General features: G+C 36.6%; 1 protein-coding gene across 1 annotated transcript in view; it reads right to left on the reverse strand.

Annotated features, from left to right (window-relative positions):
• Nucleotides 1–11,980, reverse strand: part of LOC132803194 (uncharacterized) — a 19,427-nt gene extending 7,447 nt beyond the window's left edge. Inside the window, exon 1 of the mRNA XM_060815471.1 lies at nucleotides 11,585–11,980. Within this exon, the coding sequence (XP_060671454.1) occupies nucleotides 11,585–11,980 (396 nt within the window). The remainder of the gene's footprint in view (nucleotides 1–11,584) is intronic.
• Nucleotides 11,981–21,413: the final 9,433 nt, after the last annotated feature.

Below are 21,413 nucleotides of genomic sequence, written 5' to 3' on the forward strand. Positions count from 1 at the left end.
CCTTTTAAAACAATTTCACAAAACCCTTTATCCATATTCCCCGAAAACCAAGACATCAATTAAATACCAGAAGCGGTAACAATTATATTTTTAATTCCAATTCAGTTTCCAAACATTTTATTCTTAAAACACAGTTCTGAAAATCATTTGATGCACCCACTATATACCAGTGGCGCCAACAGTACCCAGCGTCCCAAGGTACCGCCAGACAGGAGGTTATAGAAAGAAACCGGCATACGGTCGCGTGGCGTCCCACAGCGCCGCTGCTAACCTGGTGTCCCGGCCAAAGGGGGGTGGCCGCCCTCTCCGATGGCATGCACAGGACACCCTCATAATATCAACCGCGCGCTACTCACACCCACCTGCGCGCTAATCACAACCGTGTGCACACTAACCATATCACATATACCATATCACATAATCAGAACACCAGTACGTGCACGGTGCATCTAAAAATTATAAAATCCATAAATTTAAATCATAAAACAAATTTCACATTTTTCATAAGCATAGCGGGCATAATCCATCCGCTTGAACCGGGAAATTCTCCACAATTTCCTTATAATCCATACCATAAATTCCATGATTTTCAAATCCACCAACTCCCAAATCCATCAATTCAAATATCCACATTTTTTCCAAGCATAAATAATTTCTCGAAATATCATAATCAAATCCCATAATATTTTATGGGCATATTTCATAAAAATTGAAATCACCAACATAACCAAATATTTTCCTTGAAATATTTGAAAATCAAATCGTGCCCAATTTACCATTAAAACCACACCAATTTCAAAATCCTCAAAACCATAAAATAATTCCACACGGCATTAATTTGTAGAATTCGCATTTTCTTAAATCCAATAAATTCATAAATAATTCTACAATAAATCCAATAAATATTTGGCACATAGAAATTAAATTCCAAATATTTAATTCACACATAATATATTCATCAATTAAATTTCCCAAAATTAATTTGAAGGTGGGTCACTCACCTGGAGCACGCAATTAACCCATGATCCACTACGGGATCAATTCTACGACTCACCGGTGCTCCTAGAACAAAATTCACAGACAGTCAAATAAATTAATATTTTATTCGGGTAAATAATACCCGGTACCCGGGGGGTCAAAACACAAACGATATCTAGAATTTACGAGTTATATACCGAATCGAAGCTCGAGTGATGCTAATCACAGATCCGGTCTTAATTTTCGATGATCGTACCCGACGGGGTTTGAATTTCGTCGGGAAGCTTTTCGGGTTTTGGCTCCGCAATTCTCCCAAACCGTCGCGAATTGGCGGAAACGGAAGTCGGATTTGGGTTCAGGAGGTCGAACACTGCGGACTGGAGCTGGCCGGAATTTTCGGGTACTCGCCGGAACAGTAATTTCCGGCGGGCCGCCACGTCACCGGCAACCGTCGCCGGAACAGTATTTTCCGGCGGTGGCCGTTTGCTGTGAAATTTTGCAGATTTGTAGATCATGAGGAGAGCAATCCAACGGGACCGACGGTGAGCAAAACGGAGGTCGGACGGCGGAGAAATCACCGTTTGAAGATTTTCGACCCCTCGCCGGAAAACGCTCCGATCCCGGCGCGTCGGTGGTCCGATGGCCGTGATTTTTGGTGGGTAGGCCGGACTTGAGGAGAGGATGATGGGTGTATGGCGCGTGTACTGTATATCTGCCGGAATAGTGCCGATTCGCGGTGGCCGGCGGTGGAGGGGGAAAAATCGCCGCCAAACTTCGGACGTCCGATCCGGGCGCGTCCGGCGGCCGTTCGCCGTGAAACTTGGAGGTTTTGCCGGAAATGAGGTGGGCAAGCTTTCTGTCCGGCGCATGTACAGTAACTCGGCCGGAACAGTGGCAAAATCCGGTGGCCGGCGGTGGCTCTCTCTCTCTCTCTTTCTCTCTCCTCTCTCTCTTTCTCTCTCTTCTCTCTCTTTCTCTCTCTTCCCCGAGTGTTTTAACAAATAAAACCCCTGTGTGACACTGTTCATGCCACGTGGACCAATCAGAAACTGACACGTGGCGTTTCACTGTTCACAGACCCAAAAAAAATATTAAAATAATACGGTATCCGGTAAACTTCAAACGTCCATAACTTTTTAACCGGATGTCCGTTTTGAGCGTGCCGCTAGTCTGTGAACTCGTATCGACGAGCACTTCACAACCATGCATGAGTCAAAGCTCAATTCCCCATAAACAAAAAGTCAACTCCGGCACCCCTTGGACACTTTGGACCGCAACTTGTTTCGTCCATAACTTTCAAACCGTAGCTCCATTTTCGACGTGCTACCAGTCTACGAACTCGTGGCATCGTGCACTTCACCACGGTACCCTAGTCAACTCAAAATTCTCACCGAGTCAAAAAGTCAACTTTTGACCCCTTCGGTCAACGGTCAACGGTCAACCTCGGTCAACGTGCACGGATTCCGGTGCGATTCGGGACGGGGTGTTACACTTTCCCACTAATTCAACCTCCCTGAATCCAAATCCGAGGTTGGTTTCCTTTAATTCATGACGCTTTGAGAGATTTGAGGACATTAAGTCCGAGAGCTTTCCAATGAGAATCCGACCACCATGGATCCGATCTCCAGAAGGTGAGACTCAATTCTTAATCCTCACGTTGTAACCTTCTTTCTGGTATATTATTTGTGAATTTTGGATACCGTTTGTATTAGCTCTCCTAGATACCCATGTGCGAAATACTCGAATAAAATATTAATTTATTTGATCTTGTGTACTGTTGATATTTTAGGGGCATGTGTGAGTCGTGGCACCAATACCACTGAGGATTTGGATTGATACGCTTGCTTGAGGTGAGTGACCCACCTTCAAATTTATTTTGGGTTATTAAATTATGTATATTTTGTGTTAATTAAGTATTTGGAAAAATATGTTTTTTGTAACATCCCACATCGGTTGGAGAGGAGCACGAAGCGGTCTTTATAAGGCTGTGGATACCTCTCCCTTCAAGACGCATTTTGACAAAATCTTGAAGCCAGGGGGGAGAGAGGGAGTGAACTCTGGGCCAAAGAGGACAATATTTTGATGCGGGTGGTACTGGACTATTACAGTGGTATCAGAGCCGAACCCGGATCGGTGTGCCAGCGAGGATGCTGGGCCCTAAGGGGGGAAGATTTTAACATCCAACATTGGTTGGAGAGGGGCACGAAGAGGTCTTTATAAGGCTGTGGATACCTCTCCCTTCAGGACGCGTTTTGACAAAACCTTGAGGCCAGGGGGGAGAGAAGGAGTGAACCCTGAGCCAAAGAAGACAATATCTTGATGCGGGTGGTACTGGGCTGTCTTCAACTATCAGGACCCGTCTAAAATTCCTCACTGGAACCCTAGACAAGCCCTGATCCCAGGGAAACCCTACCGGACCTTCCAATGGAAAATCCGGCAGAACCTCCCCTAAGGGTTGGACTTACCACAATTTTCCTGCACTGAAAACACACTTCTAGAAACATCCCCTTATTCCTCCCACATTACTACAATTTAATCCACAACTTTCAGCACTCCGATAAAATAAACAGGAAATTCATGCAGTATTGATACAATAGGTCCACTAAATATACAGAGCATCATAAGTTACAGATGAGTGTGAAAGTTATACAACATAAAATTGGAAACAATAATACAATAGAATACAAGGAAGCATAACTCTTGAAACTCAACAGCAACAAACGTCGAGTTGATTCTGATGTCGTCTACCAGCCCGAACCTAAGGGAACGAAATTTAAAAACGTGAGATGCTAATCATCTCAGTGAGTGACCCTATCTACCGTACAATTATAATAGTAACAAAAATTATAGCATCTATGAATAATTAACAATAAATGAGTAAATAAATAATAATTAATTGCAAATAATAATTTCTCTCAAAATCCTCACGGTTCACTCGGTTGGAAAAGTTCCACTTTTAAAAACATTTCACAAAACCTAGCAATTATATTTCCCCAAAATCAAGGTAGCCAATAAATAATTAATTAAATAATAAATAAATGGAATGTCAACATTTAAAATACAAAATCATGCAAATAATGATATAGAGCTCCACAATTTATATGAAAATATTTAATCAATAATTACCAATAAAATGCAACAACTTTTTGGAATTCAATGCACTCAGAAAAATAATCCGGAATAAAGTAAATTTTGAATAACAATTAATAAATCATACAGAAAAATACCACAAAAATTATTTGTTTGAAATAAACGGTAAAACTTAAATAAATTAACCATTTTATTTGAATAGTATTTCCAAATAATAAGCTTGAAAATTCAAATTGAAAATAGCCTGACACACCACACTATATACCAGTGATGCCCTACGGTACTCAGCGTCCCGAGCACTCTTAGGCGGGGGTTAAAGAGAGAACCGGCATACGGTCGCTTCGGCGTCCCGACAGCGCTGCTGCTAAAACCTGTCATCCCGGCCTAGGAGGAGGGCGGTTATGTGTACTACACTAAACCGGCCTGCCCTCAAGTCCGTAGGTAACTCACGGAAGACTGTCATCCCGGCCTAGGAGGAGGGCGGTTATGTGCACTATACTAAACCAGCCTGCCCTCAGGTCCATAGATAACTCACGGGAGACTAAAACCTCCGCGCTAATCACAATCTCATGTACAGTACAGAACATCGGTACTGCATAAGTGCGTCCAAAATAATTAAAATAAAATAAATACCAATAGCCCATTCTTCTTATTACCCAAAATTTCCGAAATTTACCGTGGGAGTTATAAAAATCTCCAATCCCACATTCCAATCATCAATATAGAAAAGAAATATGGTTTACTCAAAACCATAAAATCAACCACCTCGCATTATAAATGCATAATAACCTTTTTAAAACATATAGTACCATCATACCAATATTTTTCTTCAAATCCTTTAAATCAATTTTTTTCCTCCAAAATAATATATAAGGCTCATAAAAATATTTAAATATATTTTCTCTTCATAAGCCCTTGATTGTACATGAAAATTCTCGGTAAAAATAATAATAATAACAAATCCAGAATTTAAATCATAAATTCTTTGAATTTCTCCAATATTCAATCATGGCATCAAAATATATATATGTATGCATATAACCAAACATCCGAAATTTGACATTATAAAATAAATATCCAATTTTCATAAAATTCTAACCACATACATATATTTTCCAAATATTCAAATATCACCAAAATAATATAAATCATCACCCGAAAATAGTTTTTAAGGTGGGTCACTCACCTTAAGCACGTATATCAATCAAGATCCTCCGCAGGATCAACTCTACTATCCACACGTGAACCTAAAACATCCACAATACACCAAACCAATTATATTAATATTTTAATCGGGTAACACCCAAATGGGTACCCAGGGAGCGAACACAAACGACAACCCAAAATTGACGAGTAATATACCAAATCGAAGCTTCAGTGACGAGGATTACGAATCCGGTCTTACTTCCCGGAGATCGGACCTGAGGTGGCCGGAATCTCGCTGGAAAGCTTTCGGGATTCAACTCTTCGATCCTCTCAAACCATCGTGAATTGGAGGAAAAGGACACCGGATTTGGACTCAGGGGGTCGGAATTAGTGGGGAGGGACCGGCAGTGTAACTGGGTACTCATCGGAATAGTGATTTCCCCGGTGAGCCATTACGGTAGCGCGTGCGGTGGCTGGTGGCTGAGATTTTTGGGGGTTTTTTAGATCGAAGGGAGAGGGTCTCAACGGGACGGCGGTGACAAAAATGGAGGCCGGAATGTGGAGATCTCGGCGATTGAAGGAATCAGCGCCACTGTTGGAAAAAGCCTCGATCCGGGCTCGTCGCCGGTCGGTTGGCCGTGAAATTTTGGGGTTTCACCGGGAATGGAGAGGCGCTCCTGTCTGGCCAACGCGTGTGGCAAGATTCGGCCGGAAAATTTGACAACTCTGGTGGCCGGTGGTTTTCTCTCTCCCTCTCTCTCTCCTTCCCCGCCGTTTTGCCAAAATAAAAGCCACCGTGGGTGACACTGTTCACCCATGTGGACCTCTCAGATGTCGACATGTGGCATCACTATTCACTTAAGCCAGATATAATAAAATATTACGGTATTCGGAAAACTTCACATGTCCATAATTTTTTAACCAAATATCCAATTTAAGCGTGCCGCTAGTCTATGAACTCATATCGACGAGTACTTTACAACCATATGAAAGTCAAAACAAAATTTTACAACCATAAAAAGTCAACTCCCGGCACCTTTTGGACAGTTTGAATCTCGACTTGTTTTACCCATAACTTTCAAACCGTAGCTCCGTTTTTGACGTGCTACTAGTCTATGAACTCAGGACATCATGTACTTTGCCACGGCACCACGGTCAACTAGAAATTTCAACTAGAACAAAAGTCAACTTTTGACCCATTCGGTCAGCGGTCAACCTCGGTCAACGTGCAAGAATTCCGATGTAGTTTGGGATGGGGTGTTACATTTTTTGTGTTGGAGATTTAATAAAATTGTTATCTAAATTTATATTGTCAATTTATGATAATTTTTAATATATGTATTGTTGTCAAAAATCTATTTGGGAATTTAAAGGGATTATGGTTTTAAATTCTTATTAATTATTGTTAAGTTTAGTGTTGAATTTTCGATTCATAATAAATGTATTTATATGATTTTAATAACATATAATTTCATGTGGTTTTAATATTATTTTTAGTATGGATTGATTTTAAGGATTTGAAAGAAATTATTTACTTTAAATTTATTATGCATTGATGAATTGTGGAATTTAACTATGCATGAATTTTTCATGGTTTTAAGGATATTTTTTATTTAAATTGATTTTGAGAATTAGAGAAAAATATTGTTTTGAATTATTATGTTTAAAAAATATTTATGCATTGAAATATTAAAGGTTTGACTTTATGCCATTGGAAATTTGGTATATTTAAATTGATGGATTTGAAAGTTAACGGATTTGAAATTAATGGATTTTAAGTAATGAATTTGTGGTGATGGTAAAAAAGAAATGTGGATTATATGGATTTAAAAAGAGTTATTTAATCCAGTGATATTTATGATATTTCGATATTTGGGAAAAATATATGATTTTATTGGTTTTGGACGCACCCATATAGTACTCGTATTCTATAATGTATATGTGGATATGATTAGCGCATATGTTTATAAGATTGTTCTGTGGATGCCATTGGACCTGAGGGTTGGCAGGGCATAATACACAGTGAGCATCAGTCATCCCCTCCATGGCTAGGATGACTGTTGATAGAATTGGCACCTTTGGAATGCCACAACGACCGAATACATGTTCTTTTTTTAACCTCCTCATTAGGCGGTGCTTGGGACGCTAGGTATCGTCAGGCATCACTGGTATATAGTATGGTGCGTCAGGATATTTTCAACAGGAATTTTCAAACAAAATATGTTTTTAAAGAGCATCTAAAAATTAAAATATATTTAATTATGTTTTTATCATTTATTCAGATTAATTTTTTAAAAATGCATTATACCATAATTTTATTATTTAAATTAATTTGATGTTTGAAAAAGCATTTTATTATATCTTTGCCATTTATTTCAAGTAGAAGTTTTAAATTGATTTAAATATTTCTTTCATTAATTAATTGAGTTATTCTATTTTATTTTAGATTGATCGTTTAAATGAGTTTTTTCGTGTACTTATTATTTATTTAAATTTGAGATTTTAACATGAATTTTATTGTAATTTATAATCTATTTCAAAGTGAGGTTTAAAATTAATTAAAATATTTCCTTAATTATTTCTTAATTTTGGGGTATACAATTATGGGGTTTTGTAAAAATATTTTTAAAGGGGGAACCTTTCTAACTGAGTGAATCGTGAGGGTTTTGAGAGAAAATGTTATGTTCAACTATTTATTATTTATTTGATTATTTATTATTAATTAATCAAGTGTATTATATTATGATTACTATTACTACTATTATATAGTAAATTGGGTCACTCACTGAGATGATTAGCATTTTGCATTTTTAAATCGATTCCCCTAGGCTCAGAGTGGTCGATGTTGACCGTCCAGGGTGAGGTTGACCTGTTTGATTCGCTGTTGTATTTCGAGAAGTTCTTTCCTTCTTTTCCTTCCTATCTTATAATATTTTTTTTTTATCTTTTGTTGTGTTAAATTCCATACTTATTTGTAACCGTAAAATGTTCTGTACACTATATGGGACATTTATTTATATAATATTACACTGATTCCTTGATTATAATTTTGAAGCGTTGCAAACTTGTAGAGTATTTTTAGCAAGGTGGGAGGAATAAGCGGATATTATTAGAAGTGTGTTATCTGTACAGAGAATTTTGTGGTAAGTCCAACCTTTAAGGAAAATGCTGTCGGATTTTCAATTGGAGGGTCCAATATAGGATTTCTCTGGAATCAGGATTTGTCTAGGGTTCTGACAATATTACCTTATATTGAGATTAACTTATAAAATTGAGATATATTTAATATATACTAAATTTTCAGCCAATATTATATTGAACATCATTTAACCTGATCCACTGGACCATAATAATAATAATAATAATAATAATAATAATAATAACCAAAGAAAAAAAAAACAATTGTGAGAGAATAATAAAAGTTATAGTCTACTTTCCATATATATTGTACAGGTAAATGAACAAATCTCAATGAAAAGGAAAAATCAGTAACTAGGCATGTTTGATTTGTAGAATAAATATAGGAATAAAATTGTAGCACTTTGTCCCAAAGTACATAGGAATTTTTTTTCATGTTGACCGGGTTTGATTGCCATTAATTGAGAATGGGTAAATTTTGACTTTTTATTTCGAATGGAATTCTGCATTAATCAAGGCACCGTTGTGAAGTATGTGTCGTCTCGAGTTTGTAGACTAGTAGCACATCGAAAAAAGAGCTACCATTTGGAAGTTATGAACAAAACAATTTGCAGTCTGAATTGTCCAATGGTGCCAAGTTTAACTTTTTATTTTTGTGAAATTTATCTTTGACTCATGTATGGTTATAAAGTACTCATTGATATGAGTTCATAGACTAACAGCACGCTTTATTTGGATATTTGATTAGAAAGTTATAGACCTGCAAAATTTTTTTGAAACAACGTTTAAGGTGCATTGATCTAAGTGTGTGCACAGTGCCCAATAACAATGGACCATGTGTCACATTTTTGGGCCAACCCACGGGTACACAGTGGCACCTACGGGCTTTTTTCATTGGATGAAATGAGAGGTGGGAGCGAGAGGAAAGAGAGAGAAAAAGGTGAGAGAGTGAGGAGAGAGAGTGAGAATTGGCCAATCGATGTTACCCATTTTTTGATCACCAAAATAGTACATGCACATAACCGCCACTGTCACCCTTCCATTTCGGATCGGCCACCCAAATTTCATCGCCAACCAACCATAGAACGTGCCTGGATTGAGGCATTTTCTGTCGGTGGTGCCGTTTCCTTCTTCGATTGATTTCTCCTAAACCAGCCACCAATTTTTGACATTGCTAGTCCCGTTGAGTTACCCATCCTCCGGTCTACCTCTCCACAAAAAATCACGGCCATGGGCCACCGTACGCCCTATCGGCGATGAGCGTTTCTGGTGGACATGGCGGCTAGCCAGAAAACCCAATTTTGGTGAGTTCTTGATGATTCCACCTACCTTTTCCCACTAATTTCCTCCTTAAATCCAAATACGAGGTCGGTTTCCTTCAATTCTTCATGGTTTGTGAGATCCAAGGATATTAAGTAGGCAAGATTTCGGCTGCCATCGGTCCGATCTCCGAAAGGTAAGACTCAATTCTTAATCCTCGTGTTGTAAGCTTCGTTTCGGTATATCATTTATGAATTTTGGATACCGTTTCTGTTAGCGCTCTCATGTAACCATGTATAATTTATTCGACTAAAGAATTAATTTAATCGGTTTTGTGTAATGTTGATATTTTTAGGGCACGTGAGTCGTGGGACCGATCATGTTGAGGATCAAGATTGATATGCGTGCTTGAGGTGAGTGATCCACCTTCAAATTTATTTTCAGGTGTTAAATTATATATATTTTGTGATAATTGAATATCTGGAAATTATATTTTATGTGTTGAATATTCGACAAATTTCTATTTGGAAATTTCATACCAAATTTGGGGTGAAACGGAATTTTTTGTGCATAGAGATCACAATTTCGATTTTAAGAAATTATGAAATTAATTTTATTAAATTATTGTTGAATTTAAATTCTAATTACTCATGATTTATAAAAATGCATTTATATGAATTTCTACATTTGTGGACTTTTATGTGATTTTATTTATATTGAATTTCGAGGATTTGAGGAAATATTGTTTTAAATTATTATGCTTCAAAAATATATTTATGCATTTAAATATTTTTGGATCTGGCTTTTATGGTGTCGAAAAATTAGTGTATTTGTACTGATGTGATTTAAATTGATGGATTTACATTGATGGATTTTAAGTGATGAAATTATGATGATGGTCTAAAAGAAAATGTTGGTTTGTGAATTTGAAAAAAGGTACTAAAATCGATAAATTATGAGATTTGGATACATGTGAAATTTATGATTTATTGGTTTTAGATGCACCATACAGTACTGGTGTTCTGTATTGTTTATTTAATTGTGATAAGCACGCAAAGTTGTATGCTCTTCCGTGAGATGCTATGGACCCAAGTGCAGGCAAGTTTGAGATATTGGCTGTAGCCGTCCCCTACCATGGCCGGGATGGTAGCTATAAGCATCAGTGTTGTTGGGACGCCAAAGCGGCCGGATGCAAGTTTCTCTCTTTAATCTTTCTGTCAGGCAGTGCTTGAGACGTTGTGTAACACCTTGTCCCGAAGTACACTGAAAATTTCTCAAATTTGACCAAGGTTGACCGAGTTTGACCGTCGTTGACCGAGAAGGGGTCAAATGTTGACTTTTTGCTCGTGATGAAATTTTACATTGACCAAGGTATCGTTAAAAAGTACACGTTGTCACAAGTTCATAGACTAGTAGCACGTTGAAAACGGAGCTACGGTTTGAAAGTTATGAGCAAGACAAGTTGAGGTCTAAACTGTCCAAGAGGTGCCGGAGTTGACTTTTTGTTCATGCAAAGTTGAGCTTTGACTCATGCATGGTTGTGAAGTACTTATCGATACGAGTTCATAGACTAGCGGCACGTCCAATTTGGACATGTGGTTTGAAAGTTATGGACTTGTAGAGTTTTTCAAATACAGTATTATTTTAATATTATTTTTAAATATATGAACAGTGTACCATGTATGACTTAATAAAAGGTGTCATGTGTCACAACGGTGAGATGCCACATGTCAACTATGGTTAAATACCATATTATTTTATTATTATTCTATACAAAAATATTATTTTAATATTATTTAATTATTTAATTTTATTCCTTTTTATTTCTTTTTCTTTTTTCTTTTTTTTCTTCTCCCCACGTGGGGAAAAAGGGAGAGCCCCCACCCGAACCATCTTCTTCTTCCTTCTTCTTCTTTCTTCTCTTTTCTTCTTCTCTCCCTCGGGTCCATCGGCCTTCACCATTTCCAGCCACCCATTGCTCAGACGCCCGGGCCATAGACATAGCCCAGCCGCCGGTGAGCTTGTCTGCTAAATTTGGTGGCCGATCAGGTGGTGACGCACCCCGATCGAGTGGTGGAAGCGGCGGCAGCCGTCTCTCTCTCTCCAGCCGAATCCGCCGTGTTCCGGCGCACCCAAGCTGCACCGACCACACTGACTGGCAGCCCATTATGTGAGCTTCGTCGGAGTGTGCTCTGGTCACCGGGGAAGCTGTTGACGCACCGGGAAACCGCCATGGAAGCCGGCGGCAGCAGCCCATCCGTTCACTGGATTCTCGCCGTTTCCGATCATCTTCTCGGTCCCTTTCCCTTAATTTGGATCCTCTAAAGCTAATGGTGACCTTCGTTTGCTCCAATTTGAGCTCCTTCATGGCGTACAAAAGAGGGGCAAGTCGGCAGCGGCTTTCGATGAAAATTTCGGCCACCGCCGGCGGTTTCAAGCCAATCGAAGGTCAGAATTTCATTCTCCATATCCTTAGCTTCGCATTGATATCTTGTTTGTAAATTATGGATGTGTATTTGAGAGGTTGGTATTTTTGATTAAATTATTAAATTAAATTGTATATTATATATATATATATGTGTGTGTGTGTGCATTTTCTGTATACATGTGTATGAAAGTATTGATAATTACAGGCATTATATATATATATATATATACATGTGTGGTGATGTATATAAATACATGGTGATATGTGAATATATATTGAGATGTGTGAGTGGGTGTATATATATACATATATACGTGTATAAATATGTATTGTTGAAGCCTTTGATTCTACATATCAAAATGTATTATACATATGTATCTGGACATTGCGCTTGTTAAATTGGTTGTTAAAGATTTTACCTTGTATATATATTTTTTAAATGTGTTTAATATTTAAGAAACTGCTATTTAAATTTATGATGCTAAGTTATGTTGATTTAGTATATATATTGCCTCATATTTATATTTTGGGTTGTTAAATTAAGTATATTTTGTGTTAATTAAATATTTCATAAATGAATTTTATGTGTTGGATATTTAACTAAGTTATTATTTATATTGAAGATGCCAAATTGTGTTGAATTGAATTATTGTGGAAGAGACTAATTTTATGAAATTATGATTTAAATTTTATTATGTTTATTGATGCTAAACGGAAATTTGGTTATTAAGGAATTCTAGATTTTATGACAATTTGACATTTAAAGGAATTGTAAAAGTAATATTATTTGATTTATTACGGAATTTATTTCTGAATTTATTTTGATTAATAAAAAATGCATTTATATAAATTTATGCATGGTAGAAATTATTTTATGGTATTGAGGATTTGTGGAATTAAATTATATATGAAATTTATGTGGTTTTAATATTGTTCTTGGTATGATTTGATTTTAAATATTTCGAGGAAAATATTGGTTTAAGTTTGGTGGTTTCAAATCATATAATTATGCCCTTGGACTATGATTTGATTGATTTTATGATTTGGGGAAAAATTAATTGTATATTATTATCGGTGGATTTATGCTGGTGTTATTAAAGAAAAATGTGGGATGGTGAATTCGAAAAATGGTATAATTCCCACGGTGAATTTTGGAAAAATTGCGTATTTTAATAATAAATATGGTTATTTATTTTAGATGCACCCATACACGTACCGGTGTTCTGTACTGTATATGTAGATGAGCGCGTAAGTTATAATGTCTCCCGTGAGTTGTCATTGGACCGAGGGTAGACAAGTTTGATATTGGCCATAAGCCACCCCCCTCCATGGCCGGGATGACGGTTTAAGCAGCGGCGCTGTCGGGATGCCGAAGCGACCGTATGCAAGTTTCTCTCTTTGACCTCCCTTTAGTCGGTGCTCGGGACGCTGGGTACCTTCAGGCACCACTGATATATAGTATGGTGCATCAAGTATTTTTTTTTTTTATGTTCGTACATGTATTTGTATGTTATATTGTTTGATATTATATTGCATATACTGCACCATACGGAGGCGGCGAACCAATGTGGTCCATATAGAGCTAGCCCCATAATCATATTGCCTACGAGTCTAGGGGATCGGACGGCCAATATAGGCAACCACCCTGGTTTGTATTGGTAGCAGAGTGCCGGCGACAGCTGGAATCATGGATCACGTAGCATGCTAGAAGGTATCGTACGTATCTCCATTACGAGCATGCATATTTCATTTTATGCTATGGATTCTAAGATATGATTTTACGTATTTATGTTATGTTATCTATTTGTGATTTAATTTCTTACTAATATTCTTAATCGATATTATTATATTCTTATTACTATTAATTGTATTTAACTATTTATTTAATCATTATTGTCACTGTTATCGAGATTGTTATTATTATTTATAATGATTATTTTTATTATAATTCCAGTTTCTATTATTATCATTATTATAATTATAGTTGTTATTATTGATTTTTATTTTTATTAACATTATTATGAGGTCTTTAATTTTAATTTTGTTATTGTTTTTTATTAGATTACTACCATATGGTACCTTCGGATAAGTATCATAGCCATCGGGCAAGTATAATAGTCCTTAGACAAGTGGTAGCCTCTGGGCATGTGAGATAGCCCTCAGGCAAGTTGCATTAATACATGTGTGGGAATATAATAGCCCTCAGGCAAGTTACATCAATACCATCATCATTAAAACGTTTGTTATAGTTTTTGATTGTTAATGTGATGTAGTTTACCTTTCTTTCTATGTTATGCGTTGGCATATTTGTAAAACGATATTTAAAGTGTATTTGACACGTGTAGCACTAAGTGGGTGGTGTGGGCGGACGAGAATCTATGATGGTATATCTTAATTGGTTATTTACTAAATTAATTCCATTATATGCCTTTTATATAATTTGTTATCGAAGTGTTGGCAGTTGTGGAACTTAAATTGTAGTAATGTGGGAGGAATAAGGTGGTGTATATATAAGTGTATTTTCAGTGCAGGAAAATTGTGGTAAGTCCAACCCTTAGGGGAGGTTCTGCCGGATTTTCCATTGGAGCATCCGGTAGGGTTTCTCTGGGATCAGGGCTTGTCTAGAGCTCCGGTGAGAAATTTTGGACGGGTCCTAACACGTTGCATAACATCGGACATAACTGGTATGTAGTTTGGTGTATCAAGTGGTTGTCTCGATACGATTTCCAAAATAAAATATTTTAAAAGCGTATTTAAAATTAAAATATATTTAATTATGTTTTTATCATTTACTCAGTTTAATGTTTTAAAAATGCATTTTACCATAATTTTACTATTTAAACTGATTTGGTGTTAAAATAAATTCTATTATATTTTTACCATTTATTTCAAATGGATGTTTTAAATTGATTTAAATATTTATTCTATTGTTTAATTGATTTGTTCTACTTATTTAAATTGATTATTTAAATGCATTTATTCATGTTTTCATTATTGTTTCAATGTCGGATTTTAACATGAAATTTATTGTATTTTATTGCCTATGCAAATTGAGGTTTTAAAATAATTTAAATATTCCTTTTATTATTTATTATTTCATTGATTTAGGTAGTCAAATTTTATAAACAATATATTGAATTTAATTCTGTTTGGTTAATTTGCTTTTGTACTAAATTCTTCTAATACAAATTCTATTATTTACTTGTGACTTTATTTTATCTTATGATATTTTATTATAAATTCAATTATTTGTTATTAAATTATCCTCAAGGTTCTATTGTAAGATTTACTTCATGGATTTTGGGGTATAAAATGATGGGTTTTGTGAAAATGTTTTAAAGAGGGAACCTTTCTAATTGAGTGAATTGTGAGGGTTTTGAGGGAAAACATAATTTTCAACTAATTATTTATTTATTATTGATTAATCTAGTGTTATATTATTATTATGATTATGATTATTATTATTGTATAGTAGATTGGGACACTCACTGAGATGATTAGAATCTTATATTTTTAAATTCGTTCCTGTGAAGTCCCACATTGGTTGGAAAGGAGAACGAAACACTCCATATAAGTGGGTGTGGATACCTTTCCTTTGAGAGGCCTTTCCATGAGGGAACGTAAAACCGTGCAGGCTGGACCCAAAGTGGACAATATCGTGATTGGGCCTGGAAGCTGGTGCTAGTGGAACTGGTAGGTAGGGGTTGTAAGAGGATTCCCCTTAACCATCGAGAGACCTTCATATGAGGGAACGTAAAACCGTGAGGGCTGGGTCTAAAGCGGAAAATATCTTGATTGGGCCTAGAAGCCCATGCCAGTGGTACTGGTAGGTGGGGGTTGTCAGGACCCGTCCAGAATTCCTCCCCGGAACCTTAGACAAGCCCTGATCCCAAGGAAATACAACCGAACCTTCCAACGGAAAATCCGGCAGCACCTCCCCTAAGGGTAGGAATTGCCAAAAATTACCTGCACTGAAAACACACTTCTATATTTATCCCCTTATTCCTCCCACAATACTACAAATTGATTCCATAATTTTACAGCACTTCACAACAATAACAGCAAACCAGTGCATAAATAAAACATAGGTGTCCAGAATAGTATATAGAGCTTCATGAAGTGTTATTCAATAGAAAATACAACAAAGATGAAAGAAATATTACAACTGAAATGAACGAGTACAAAAGTACTTCTCGAGATACGATAGCGTCGGAGAATTGGTTCGCTCCGGAAGAACGTCTACCACCCCTTGCAAATAAGGGAACGAAATTTAAAAACGTGAGATGCTAATCATCTCAGTGAGCGACCCTAGCTACTGAACACTTTTAATAATAATAATAATATAACAAATAAAGGAATGTAATTAATACCGGCAAATAATAACAGTTGAAAATAATAATTTCTCTCAAAACTCTCACTAATCACTCCGTTGGAAATGTTCCCTTTTTAAAACATTTTCACAAAACCCGATATTCTTATTTCCCGAAAACCAAGGGATCAAACAATTTAATACACAATAAATAAATAAATACCCCAATGTAATTAAAGTGTAAATAAATATAACAAATAATTTTTGAACACTTTGGGGTTTGAAATTTTGTTTGAAAATTTACACTTGACGCACCACACCATATACCGGTGATGCCATCCGATACCCAACGTCCCGAGCACCGACTGGCGGGGAGATTAAAGAGAGAAACTTGCAAACGGCACTTCGGTGTCCCGACAGTACGGCTGCTGAAATTGTCATCCCGGCCAAGGAGGGGGGCGGCTGTGGCCAATATCAAACTTGCCTGCCCACGGTCCAATGGCAACTCACGGGAGACATAATACTTGCGCGCTAACCACATATACATACACCAGAACACCAATACTGTATGAATGCGTCTAAAATAATTATTAAATCAACCGTACCGTTTGCCAAAATTAGCATGGGAAATATACCAATTTTCACATTTACCATCCCACATATTTTCATTTAACAACCCAGTACGAAAACATCGATAACCAATAAAACAATAATTTTTCTCGTAATACGAGGTTCAACAAATAAAATACGGTGGGCATAATTATAAGTTAAACCACCAATTTAAACAAATATTTTCATAAAATATTTAAACCAATTATGCCCAAAAATAATATTTAAAACCACATACGATTATTACTGAAATATACCTTGCTCATGCATAATAAATAAAATTAAATCATAATAAAATAATAATCGGAAATTTCTTAATGACCCCAAATTTCCGTTTAGCACCAATGGGTAAGTATATATAAAATAATATTTTTTTTCCCGATTATATTTAAAATACACCACATGAGCATAAATTCAAATATCAATTAAACACCAATTAAATATAATTAATTGCCCAAAATAGTTTCAAGGTGGGTCACTCACCTTAAGCGCGTATATCAGCTAAGATCCTCCACAAGATCAACTCCACTACTCGCACGCGCACCTAAAACATTCATAGTACACCAACCAAATATATTAATATTTTAATCGGGTAACTCCCAAATGGGTACCTGGGGAGCGAACACAAACGACAACTAAAAATTACGAGTTATATACCGAATCGAAGCTTGAGTGATGAGGATCATGGATTCGGTCTTACTTTTCGGAGATCGGACCCGAGGTGGCCGTAATCTCTCCGGAAAGCTTTCGAGGTTCGACTCCTCAATTCTCCCAAACCATCGCGAATTGGAGGAAAAGGATGCCAGATTTGGATTCAGGAAGTCGGAATTAGTGGACAGGGACCGGCGGTGCAACTGGGTACTCGCCGAAACAGTGACTTCCGACGAGCCGCCGCGGTCACCGGCAATCGTCGCCGGCGGCGGCGCGTGCGGTGGCCATTGGCTGAGATTTTTGGGGTTTTTGTAGATCGAGGGGAGAGGATTCCAATGGGACCGGCAGTGAGGCAAATGGAGGCTGGATGGAGAAGAGATCGAGGTTTGAAGATTTTCGGCGCCTCGCCGGAAAATGCTCCAATCCCGGCACGTCGGAGGTCCGGTGGCCGTGAAATTTGGTGGGCTGGTCGGAAATGAGGAGGTGGTAAGGGGTGGCTGGCGCGTGTGGCCTGAAAATGGCCGGAAAGGGGTCAAACGGATGTGGAGGGAAAAAATCACCGCCGAGCTTCGCCGGCTAGGTCTGGGCACGTCCGGCGACCGACGGTCATGAAATTTCAGGGTTCGGCCGGAAATGGGAAGGCACTCCCATCTGGCCGGCGCGTGTAGCAAGGATCGGCTGGAAAATTGGACGATTTTCGACGGCCGGTCGTTTCTCTCTCTCTCCTCCCCGACGTTTTTGCCAAATAAAAGCCATCGTGGGTGACACTGTTCATCAACGTGGACCAATCAGGTGATGACACATGGCATCACTGTGCACGTAAGCCAGATATAATAAAATATTATGGTATCTGGCGAACTTCAAACATCCATAACTTTTGAACCAGATGTCCAATTTAAGCGTGCCGCTAGTCTATGAAATCGTATCCACGAGTACTTTACAACCATACAAAAATCAAAACAAAATTACATAACAACAAAAAGTCAACTTCCGGTACCTTTTGGACAGTTTGCACCTTGACTTGTTTTGCCCATAACTTTCAAACTGTAGCTCCGTTTTTGACGTGCTACTAGTCTACGAACTCGGGGCATCATGCACTTTGCCACAGTACCCTGGTCAACTATAAATTTCAATTGGAACAAAAAGTCAACTTTTGACCCACTCGGTCAACGGTCAACCTCGGTCAATGTGCACGAATTCCGATGTGATTTGGGACGGGGTGTTACAGGGTTGTAAGAGGATTCCCCCTAACCATTGAGAGGCCTACCCATGAGGGAACATAAAACCATGCGAGCTGGGCTCAAAGCAGACAATATTGTGATTGGGCCTGGGATGCCCGTGCCAGTGGGACTGATAGGTAGGGGTTGTAAGAGGATTCCCCATAACCATTGTGAGGCCTTTTAAAACCTTGAGGGCTGGATTGTAAGAGGATTTCCTAGGCCCAAAGAGGACAATATCACATGCGGGTGGTCTGGGCTGTTACGGATGGTATCAGAGCCGGACCCGGATCGGTGTGCCAGCGAGGACACTGGGCCCCAAGGGGAGAGGATTGTGAAGTCTCGCATCTATTGGAAAGGGGAACGAAACACCCCATATAAGTGGGTGTGGATACCTTTTCCTTAAGAGGCCTTCCCATGAGGGAATGTAAAACCATGCAGGCTGGGCCCAAAGCGGACAATATCGTGATTGGTTCTGAAAGCCCGTGCCAGTGGGACTGGTAGCTAGGGGTTGTAAGAGGATTCCCTAGGCCCAAAGAGGACAATATCGTATGCGGATGGTCCGGGTTGTCACATTTCCCCTAGGCTTAGGTTAGTAGATGTTGATTATTCGGGGAGAGCTTGATTTCTTTGCTCGTTGCTGAAAGTCCAAGAAGCTTTCTTTTCTTTTTTACCATCTCGTAATATTTTTTGCTATCTCATGTTGTAATAACTTTTACATTTAGAAATTCTATAAATGTTTTATATACTGTGTTGGATGTATTTAATTAATACTGGACTGATTCCCTATTTATTATTATTAAGTACTGCAAACTTATGGAATAATTTGTAGTAAGGTGGGAGGAATAAGGGAATATTGTTAGAAAATACCTAACTTCATTGTTGGTCACCAAGGAGAGCTCTGTGACCAATAGTGTAGAGATAGATGGAAACTGAATGCTTTTACAAACAATGAATAATAGGCTGCAATAAAATTTAACTGATTAAACCAATCAATCTAATTCAATTTAACTTGTTTGGATCAATTACTTCATAATAATTGGATTAAATCAAATTAAAAAATTTAAAACAATAGTCAATTTAGTTTTTATCAATTTCAAAGGACAACAAGCAATAAAATTGATCCAAGACAAACCAATTGAAAATATAAATAACTAAAAAATATGTATCTTCAAAATAGTTAATCGATTATTGTTGTTTTTATTTTATTTAATATTTATACTGATTTGCATTATTGAGTTAAAAATAGATGTAATTGATATATTATTTAAACTAATTTTGTTTTATTTATCTTATTCCAAAAAAAATAAATATTTTCATTTTTCAATATTTTGAGAGATTTTAATATAAAAAAAAAATTGGATATTTTACATTAAGTAAAAATGGCCAAAATTCAAAGTTTCAACTGCCTGTATCTAATAAAATCTAATGTTTACAAAACCATGTCCAAACCCAATCCTGAACCAAGTGTCAAATCTAATTTAAATCAACCATTATCAATTAGATTTAATAATGAAATCAGTTTAGATTAGATTTAATATTACAGTTGTCAAAATAGGTTGGTTTGAAACCGATGAATACCCTCATTCCCAACCAAAAACCTGCTACTGTAAGAGACGACCAAAGTACAATTTTGACCTAGTTTTAAGGATCATGCGTATAAATGTATATATATTTACTAGAAAAAAAAAAGTTAACGAAAATATAATTTTAACATAGTTTTAAGGATCATGCATAAATGTATATTTCCTAGAAAAAAAGAAGTTAAAGAAAATATTAAAAAAACTACAAAATTATTTAAAAAATATTTTTGTTTACATATAAAAATCACGAGAACAAAATAATTACACAAGTACTAAAATCTTTTGAACTTCTATTAAAAAAATGAAAATTTGAAATATATATATATAAATTATTTTTTACTTCATTTATTTATTGATACAAAATTATTTATTTTTATTTCTGGAAAAAAATTACTAACGTATTTTTATTTTCGTATATTGCTTTTTCAATTCAAATTGTCTTTAAGTCTATCGCAAAAAATCTTTAATACTTTATTCTATTTCAAAATATGGATTTGTATGAAAAATATAATTTTTAGATTTTTATCATTCGTAAAGATTTTTAAAATTGAACTCTTATTTTGGGAGAAAAAAGATTTTGCTTTCCATTTTTATTATTATTATCATCTCTATACCTAAATTATACCGGAATTTCACTTTGGATACTCTACGTAGCAATTTTTTTTACGTAAAATTTGGGGCAAAAGGGTGCTATTCAAAATGGAATTTAGGGACAAAAATGCGAAAGAATAATAATAATAAAAAAAAAGAATTGCTTGGGACCTAAGTACAAGCACTGCAAAAGTGTTACAACATTTAACACACATAACATGTCAACAGATTAATACCTTGAAATCGGAACATATTACCAAGATATATATTAAATTTGAAAATATATAGAAGTCATTACTAGCTGATCAAAGTAGAGTTTCCGAAGCAAAGTGTATAACTGGCCCATGATAGCTAGGTACATGAGCACATTAATGAAACAAAAACAGAGAATTAGTATCTTAAGTCTTTTGGGA

This window comes from Ziziphus jujuba, chromosome 3, assembly GCF_031755915.1.
Source record: "Ziziphus jujuba cultivar Dongzao chromosome 3, ASM3175591v1".
Taxonomy (NCBI): domain Eukaryota; kingdom Viridiplantae; phylum Streptophyta; class Magnoliopsida; order Rosales; family Rhamnaceae; genus Ziziphus; species Ziziphus jujuba.